Source organism: Homarus americanus, unplaced genomic scaffold (genome assembly GCF_018991925.1).
Source record: "Homarus americanus isolate GMGI-L3 unplaced genomic scaffold, GMGI_Hamer_2.0 scaffold32583, whole genome shotgun sequence".
NCBI classification, from domain to species: Eukaryota; Metazoa; Arthropoda; class Malacostraca; order Decapoda; family Nephropidae; genus Homarus; species Homarus americanus.
This window is the reverse complement of record NW_024713129.1, coordinates 21,071,134-21,080,432: the sequence shown is the minus strand read 5'-3', so window position 1 is coordinate 21,080,432 and position 9,299 is coordinate 21,071,134. Positions and strand designations below refer to the sequence as shown.

The 9,299-nt window shown below is 40.0% G+C and overlaps 1 protein-coding gene across 1 annotated transcript; it reads right to left on the bottom strand.

The window, feature by feature from the left end:
• Window positions 1-1,242: 1,242 nt before the first annotated feature.
• Window positions 1,243-9,013, bottom strand: LOC121869187. Its single transcript, XM_042370420.1, has 10 exons — window positions 8,545-9,013; window positions 7,793-7,966; window positions 7,376-7,687; window positions 6,786-7,186; window positions 5,950-6,091; window positions 5,541-5,753; window positions 4,959-5,085; window positions 3,192-3,410; window positions 2,986-3,077; window positions 1,243-2,009 (listed from the first exon to the last, which is right to left on the bottom strand). The coding sequence occupies exons 1-10, from the start codon at window positions 8,689-8,691 to the stop codon at window positions 1,800-1,802; spliced, it is 2,037 nt and encodes a 678-aa protein (XP_042226354.1). The 5' UTR covers window positions 8,692-9,013; the 3' UTR covers window positions 1,243-1,799.
• Between the last annotated feature and the right edge of the window lie 286 nt (window positions 9,014-9,299).

Here is a 9,299-nt window from a genome sequence, read left to right as displayed (position 1 = left end):
ATTTCGTGTATAAATATGTGAACACCTAGCCGCGAGAGACAGTAGTGTGGTTTTAGAGTCCGGGAGAAATTACCTTTACAACGGGCCCAATGTTTTGTGTTGTTCTTATTTATTGTTGACTGGTTGACTTTTTTCCTTTTTTGTCTTTCCATAATTTTCTTTATATTTTCTTCACTATTTCTTTCCGTATTGTGTCCAAATAACAGTTCTCCTAATTTTATTGTTTTCGGAAGACTGTGTTCTACAACAGTTATTCCCAAGACGCGGTGCAGTGTCGTATTTTTTAATGACAGTCAAGGAAAGCTAACTCGTTAGCTATTCCGTGCATCTACAAAAAACGCTTTAAGTCTGGAAGAACTGGAGACAAACTTTACAACATAATCGTGACACAACACTACAGTGATGTACTATAATGCGTAATTATATTCCAACTTGTCACCTCAGCTAATGGACTTAAATTTTATGAATTATGACATCGTGAGGTACAGTACCACCCACCCACCCTACTGTCACCAGTAAACTGATAAGGAACATTGTCGTGGGATAAAGATGTACAGTAGGTGTTCAGCGCACACACCGAAGGTGTATAGTGTAATAATTTTATTAAAACTATTGACAGGAAAGTTTAAAACAGTTGATATGTTCCTGTATAGTACTGATTAAACTTTTCTGTTTTAGTCAGTAAAAAAACTACGAGCTCCGCAAAATATATATATATATATATATATATATATATATATATATATATATATATATATTGTGAACCAGATACAATAGGACTACTTTGTATAGATTAAAAAAATGGCGGCAAAATGGCAGAAACCGGGTTACGATATGACTGCGTGAAAAAAAAACGAAAACTGGAATTTTCCTACATCATGGCATAATTTTTCTTTTGCAAGATTGGAAGGGGAGTAATATTATGTCATAGAATAAAAAATATATATATTGAGACTTTAAATTAGGGCTTAAAGTCTGAACCACCACTGTCAACGGCGAGTGTAGCAAGCCCATACAACGCCCACTCCCCGCAATTTTTTTTTTATTATTCTGGCCAATTTCAGGGACGTTTTGAAGCCATATGCACTAGATATTAGGATACATTTTAAAGCTGAAGATGCAATTTTTTTTTCTAGGGATCTTAAAATTTTAACCAGAACGCGGTGTTCCTGCTGAACCACCTCAGCGTTACCGAGAGTTCCACTGCACTTTGAGCCCTGTGCTTTATAATCGTTGTGAGAGTTTTAACATTAGCCCCCCCCTTTTTTTTTGCGCACGCGCTTGGAATAATATACCTAATTTATTGCAGACTGAAAACAGCTGTCGGGAGAGTGAAGAGTTTACACCGCCACTGTGATGAAAATTCCCAGGATATGTTAGTGCAATATTGCATTCAGTAAATATAACCTGAAGAGGTGGTGAGCCACACTGTGTGAGGGAAACACATACAAAGGAGGAGGAAGATGATAACTCTACAGTGATGTGAGGAAGATAAACGTCAAGTTAGTGTGAAGGAGGAGGTTGAGAGGGAGCAGCAGCAGCGGGAGGTGTTAAAGAGAGTGCAGTAGGTTGTGTCTTAGTATGTTGGGTTAGAAATAATTCCACACATTCCTCTACTCCTGGGATTGCGTGGTAATAAACTCGTACCTATGCCTTTAAACCTTACAAATCGACACAGTTTCACAACTCAGCAACATTGATAAACTTAAAATCCAAATCTTTGAATTATAAACTGTGAAGACAAAATCACCAATACACACAACAGATATGATCCCTAATTCCGCTACTGTAGTACCATCTTAGCCAAGAAAATCTTTGCATAAACTAATGGTCCTCCTGAAGAAGGAAGTTTGATGTGTGGTGGGGCCGTCTTTGCCACGCCGGGCTGCCTCCGAGTGTGGGTTGTCTGCCATGAATTCCAGGTCGTCGTCCTTATTGGAGTATCTACGGCGGTCTGGCAGTACCCCGTGTTTCCCCGTCAACCAGTACGTGTCCATCACTCCTCGGCCCTGTAAGTTATCGTACAAATAACCATATATATATATATTTCTGTTTGGTGTGACTTGTGGTGTCAACTTCGCTCCTCAACAAACCAATGCTTAATGTTAATGTACCGATGCTTCAGATTATGATTTTAGTTCCCAGTTTTAAACGTTATGTTGTTTGTTTTTATTTCACCAAATGTTCGACGTGGATGACATTATCTCACATTCACATACGAAGGCTGTGTACTCCTTTAGCGATAATTGTAAAGGTTCTAAATCATAAGGACAACCATACTCAAAAACATATGGACATTAAATGTTTACTTGAGCCCTAACTAATGGTTTGCTTTTTGGGGGGATTTTCGCTAAAATATTCAGTTCAATAATACATTAAATGCACATCTGGTGGCGGAACAAAGAAATTTACCTTAGAGGCGGCGGGTAGGACGTAGCCTCCGCGTTTCTAACGATTTATGAAATGTACCTGAACCACAGTATGTGTTGTGTGGTTCTAATAACAAGGAACCACTGAGCGCTGACACACTCCCCCAGACTCAGTGGTTCGGTTCCCTGAAGTCAGACATATTTCAGGGATGTTTTTGTTTGGAATCGCTGAAGTAAAGTCGAGGTTTGAATGTTGTTTCTTATGGAAATCATGTCTTTTTTTTTCCTGTGCTCGCCGCTGAAACTGTATTTGAAGTATTGAAAATTTTTCCAAGATTTAGTGTTTCATCCGAAAAAAAAATTATTGAAGAAGCGAAAGCTGACAACAGTTACTCTCTCTTAGGACGCCTCTTGAGTAACTTCGCTCTATATTATACAATACTTTATACTTAAAAGCTTGTAACACTTCATTTTACTTTCACTTGGGGTTATAAGTTCTATGTTCAGGTATATATTTTACTGATACTGTTTATATTTCTAGTCTCATGGCCTCATACATCATATTTTTTGTATTCTTACCAAACCACACAAACAACAGACTGTTTACAATACTTACCTTTATTTCCAGTTCTCCGCGGAGCTTGACAATAAACCCGCCCACACGGTCCAGACAGTCTTTGGTGTCTTGTGAGATGTGGATCTTGAAGGCTGTGGAGAGAGTGAGAAATACTGGGGAAGCTGTACCAGGTATGTCTTTACTAGTAATGTGTGCATACCGAGTCCTCTTCATATATAATTTTATAATCAATAACTGTCACTTACGTAGTCCGGTAGACTCGATCTTGGCGGCTAGGTTGACAGAGTCGCCAAATAGACAATATCGCGGAGTCTTGGTACCAATGACGCCAGCCACAGCAGGTCCCGTGTGGATGCCTATGCGGATCTTGAGACGCTCCCCAGGCATGTGAGGGATGACGAAGTTCTCAGTGCCATGTAGGAGGTCGATGGCCATGGCAGATATTTCTCCTGCGTGGTCCTTGCCTGTCCAAGCGGTGTGAGAATTCGGTAAACACACTGAGCTAAGGAAGATTTTTCACTAGCAATTTTTTCACACCAGGTATTGTCTTATATAATAATTACTAACATTGTTACGCGCCTATAGATCTTAGGCTACAGAAAAAAAAACACCCGTGTGAAAGAGGCCAAAGTTATTGAAGCCCACTGTTAATATTATAACGTCAAATCATTGTATAAAAACTAGAGGGATGAATTTCTTTTTTTTTTGTGAGTGACTTGTGTACAGGAATTACTAATCCAGTACGCTTTAGTTGTTGAAGCGCCGTACTGCACCGTCAAAGATAGTAATCGATGGTTGTCCCGCCGTCCCATCCAAACTTACTAATTCAGTAATAATTGTCATCGTATAAAATATTTTCGGCTGGATTTAATAAATTAACAGTTGTGTTTGTAGACTCGACTAAAGACACGTAAGGGTTAGTTGTATTTTCAAGTGTATATAAGAAAATATTAATCCATTTTTTTACCATTAACTGGACATCTATCAAAATATTGACCAGTTTTCAATGTGGGACCCCACTATCATGTTCCATCATGCACTGAGCGGCGTAGACCTGTTAGTTGTCAGCTCTACAACGTGTACGTATTGTCTCACCTATTGTACACATCATGTTGCCACTTCTACCTAACCCAGTGTTCCATACGTCATTCTGGTTCCAGCATTACCCTTCCTAATCATGATACTCGATTTTTCCGTAAGTCAGATCCCCCACACATATACTGTACCTTATTAATCTCTCCTCAGCATGATATTGTCTCAGTCTCATGCATGGAGAAATTTAGTAGTACGGACGACCCCCTACACCCTAGAAACGAAATATATTTACTTTAAAAGAGCAATATTAAGAACCGCAAGTATTCTGCACAGAAATAGACGAAAGTATATTCTTTAGAGTTACAGGATGTATTTCTCCAGTCAGCAGGATGAGTGTGACCAAGTATCACTGGGAACCGGGATGTGAATCGATTAGGGAATGCAATGATTTTTTCTTTACCAGTTGATCCACAATTGTGACGATTAGTAAGAGGTTCATTTCCAATACCTATGAGCATCAATACTGTATTCTTTACTATACTCTTCTTTTTGTAATGTCCAGACAGCAAGTGTACCATGAATCATGTTTCTCGATATACGTGTTTTTGTATAATCGCAAATTTGTTGGGTATACTAAAAAAAAACATTAGCCAGTTTTCGTCTAGAGGCGGCAACTTGGTGTCTACTTTCACTGAGGAACAAGATAATATTGACTCTCTCTGTCCTATACCCGCCTTCCTCCTCACTACTCACTCTGGTACTCGTGTGTGTGTGTGTGTGTGTGTGTACGGTAGAGTGTGTGTGTGTGTACGGTAGAGTGTGTGTGTGTTTGTACGGTAGAGTGTGTGTGTGTGTACGGTAGAGTGTGAGTGTGTACGGTAGAGTGTGTGTGTGTGTACGGTAGAGTGTGTGTGTGTGTGTGTGTGTGTGTGTACGGTAGAGTGTGTGTGTGTGTGTACGGTAGTGTGTGTACTCACCTTCCTCCCTCATGTGTAGGCCTGACGCCACCATGTAGGCGTCCCCGATAGTCTCGATCTTGTACACGTCATAACAGTCAATACGGGAGTCGAACATCTTGTAGAGCACATTCATCAGCGAGATAACCTGCCGTCACCACCACATCATCGTGTTAGAGGGTGACAAAGGCGCCTGATTTCAGTATATCTTGGTAATGAATTTTGTTTACATTTATATGCAGGTTTTAAGGTCCAAAGGCTGTAATGAGAAGCGTGCCTGTGGGCAACATAATTCTGTCAACTATTCTATAAATCGTTTGGGGATAAGTATCACGCCGTCAGTCCTTTATAAAATTATATGAATAAACGAAAAGTAATTTTCCACTGCGTGTTTACTAAAGGAGACCTAAAAGCCAAAGTTAAGGCATAAAATATATAAATAACTTTAACCCAACCTGTGACCTCTGACCTAACTTTTTAGCGTAATGTTTACCACAGGTCATGTTAAACTTTAGTGTGCTGGAGGGAGGCTCCAAGATAATGACGGCGAGTTCAGTTAATATGGACTCGGGTGTATAACATCATCTGGGTTTATAGTCTTACCTGCATCGGTGTGCTTTGGTAAGCCAGCTCTGAAAATCCCACAATATCGCTGAAGTAAATGGTAATGGAAGAGTAGGTCTCAGCCGCCACCGTCTTATGAATGCGAAGCTGCTGGGCCACGCTGGACGGCAACATCTGGTACAGAAGTTTATCTGACCGCTTCTTCTCAAACCGCAGCTCGTGAGTCTTGTGAAGAAGCGTCTCCGAGAAGGCCTGGTGATACAAAATGCTGTAGTTAATATTACATGGCATAGATTATAAATACCTGAAAATAACAGAATTAGAAAAGAAAACGGGACACAAATACTTGTTGGGGCAAGTGAATACCAAGGTAGCCAAATATTTATGCGCTTGTGAGTATGACGATAGGCCACGTTATCAAACTGTGACCTTACCTGAGAGAACTTACCTGAAGGGTCCTTGTGATCATCCGGACAAGAATAATGATGACGGGTGATATGATGAGGACGACAGCTAGAAGGGCGATGCCTATCACTACATGGCTGTTAGAAGCCTGAACCTCCCTCACTATCGTCTGTTCGATGGTCTTCCTGACGGCGAGGGAGGTGAAAGGTCAAGTAGGTCTGGGTATCCTTGGTGTGTCTAGTTCAGTCAGTAATTTACGTAAGAGAAAGGATTATTCTGAATACTGATTTAGATAACTTTGTTACTCTTCATAATATTATGTACACATTCTTGTGTGTAAGATATAAGTATGGTTGAACTTATTTAAAAAAAACATACATGCTGTTTTGGCTAGCAGAAAAGTTAACGTTTTTTCTTGCTACATAAAGAATAAGACGCTGAAAATGTACTAAGAAGCAATTTATCCAAAGTGAACTACAGGATAATGAGATTAAAACTAAAACAAGTTAAGAGCGGGAATAAACAAAGGGTTTAACACTGCCTTCATTTCAAGGAGCCGTGACAGACCACTGAGTGTGTGTGTGTGTGTGTGTGTGTGTGTGTGTGTGTGAAGCACCAGAGTATGAGTCTTCTAGTGAGAATATACAAAAGTTACAGAGGTCAATCTAACCTCAATTAGTTATAACAATTACCTGAATATATATATATATATATATATATATATATATATATATTACCTCATCTTCAGTCTGTTGAAGATGTATACAAAACAAATATATATATATATATATATATATATATATATATATATATATATATATATATATATATATATATATATATATATATTCAGGTAATGAAAGAACACACAAATCTTACCTGATTTCGTACTGAACTTTCTGTAGAGAGTCAAGGTAGCCCAACATGGCGTAAAAATATTCTGTCGCTTTCTCAAAATCTGGTTGGATCTTTTCCCTGCCAAGAATTTCCAGACGACGACGAGTGATATTTGAATACCACGGGTAGTCTTTCTGCATCGCCTGGTACCGTGTTCCTATCCAGAAGGCAAAGTTCTGGGAAGCGTTGAGGAAATCTTGTCCTAGAGCGTCGTTGGTGACGAAGGCGATGTACGAGCTTTGGTCGAGGTCGCCTCTACCAAAGTACTGTTCACCGAACACCATGGAGATGCCTAAGTGCTCGATGGCGCGGATCATGTTCTTGTAGGCCAGCAGCGGCCGCCACACCCCAGAGGCGTCCTTCTCTTTTATCTCTCGCGTTAGCTGTAGTGTGAGAAATACCAAATTTTGTAGACAAAAAGACCAATGTATGTTTTCCTTGTTTTACATAATTATAACCTTCAAGAAAAATCATTGTTTTTTAACAGTACGTTTTAAAACAAGAAAACACTAGTTTATATATTCATTAAAAAAATCAATTTAATGTACTTATACACTCGAGTTGATTCCCACCTGGTCCAGAAATATATAATTTGCTCTGTTGTAAAATGCGATGCCTGCTTCAATATTTGGAGTGTCGAATTTCGTGATCTTGTCCCTGAAGTCATCTAATCTGATTCTAAATAATATTTTGTTCTGAAATAGTTGGTCATCTATTCTAAAAGCTGGCCACTTAAGGTGTTCGATCAGGGAGTTCGTGTAGGCAAAATGCTCGGAAAGATTTCGACGAATGATTGATCCGTTGGTAAAGAGATAGAAGGCAATTTCAGCTCGCTCAGACTGCAGCGCCTCCGTCACATTACCCAAGCCTGTGCTGATCTGTACCTGTTGGGGATGTATTGATTTAGTGTTAGTTTGTTTTTTCATTTGCCACGGTAATTGACATACATCCCCTCCCTTAACACTCATACACGCGTAGTATAACCTCACCTGGTCAATGGTTTCCTGCATATCGTTTTGGTATTCTAGGATGCTGACCATGTTGATGGAGTTCTGGATGATAAGCGCCATGATGGGGACGAAAGGGAGAAGCAGCATCTGGATTAGGTGGATCTGCTTCCCTTTCCCAGTAGTGGGGTCGAGGCCGCATATACCCGTCTTAACCTGTCATTTAAAACTGCTGTTATGGTGATGTTTTCTCAATGTTCAGTTATGTTTTGCCTACTTGGTAATGAGTGGTTGTGATTAACTTATTTTGAAGCTTTCACCTACGTTAAGTGGTATGATATTAAGCAAACAATTCCTGAGCTCTCAACCAATAATTACAGAATACCTTTACTGTCTTCAATCACTGTCTCGGGTCTGTGTTCTATGATCGTCCAGCTGTACCTCAGTTTTATATATTATGTTTAATTAGTTTGACAGATACTTCAGTCATGTACGTTATCAAACACACATTAAGGAAGGTAGACGCCTTTTCACAATATATGTCCCACTGAACCACTATTCTTCTTAATTATTTTGGACTGTCAATAATGAATGCTTAGGTGTCACTAATTAATTTTCATTCAGACATTTGATTAATGTATCATCCAGTGATTCACATACTCGCTAACTTCACGTTCTATGCTCACTGACGACACCGACTGTAAACAAAAACAACGGGGTATTTTTTCAGAGGAATTTTGCATAAATAACTAAGGGAATTTCCAAAAACAACGAAATTATGTGTTTGCTCTTACCTCAACCATTTTGTTTTCATCTTCGCTGTCGATAGATACAAGAGACGGTCTCTTGGGCATGGGGGGAAGGTCCATGTCGGCGTCTTTTCTGGTCCCTCCCCCGTCCCCTTTGTCAGGGCTCACCTTACGCTTTTCGCTACTCTTCATGCTTAACTCATAGAGATTAAATGGTGTGAGGTACCACGGGTATTTGGTGTTAGCCACCGTGTGAGCTGAGCTGGACTCGCAGGAGAAGGCGACGTGGTGGTGGTGTGTGAACCCTTGTGCTCGGGCTACTCCCTCCCGCCAGCCTTAGCCTCGCTCTCAGCTGTATTGACACTGATTAAAAAATATCACGATTGATTATCCCGCTGCTATCCGATGCCTCGGTAGCTACGCTAAGAGCAGTTAAATTTTTTCGATTCTTCAACTAAATTATAATTAAAAACTAGTTGTGTATCCCATGCGGACTCGATGGTGGAAGTAGGTAGCGTTAGCGGGCTTGGCTGGTGGTGTTGAGGCGCTGCAGGGAGATAGTGACGCACACAGTCTTTCCTCTCCTCGCACATGCGCCCTCTTAGTGTAGTGTCCATTATTACCAATATTGGTCTTTGGTAATGGCTATCGATCTGTTGCCCGGAAGATGAAGTGATTTCATTTGACCTGGTGCGTTAATTGAAATGTATTATATATGGTTAAGTTCGCATCGTACTTATCACGCCCGTCTCTTGGACAAATCAGTCATGACTTAAAAGTATATTAAGTTATCTAACAGA

Coding starts and splice junctions, on each gene's coding strand:
- LOC121869187 (XM_042370420.1), bottom strand. CDS start 8,691: ATGAAGAGTAGCGAAAAGCGTAAGGTGAGCCCTGACAAAGGGGACGGG. Junction 5,754..5,949: donor TGATCACAAGGACCCTTCAG/GTAAGTTCTCTC, acceptor TTGTATCACCAG/GCCTTCTCGGAGACGCTTCT. Junction 5,086..5,540: donor ACCAAAGCACACCGATGCAG/GTAAGACTATAA, acceptor TGGTGACGGCAG/GTTATCTCGCTGATGAATGT.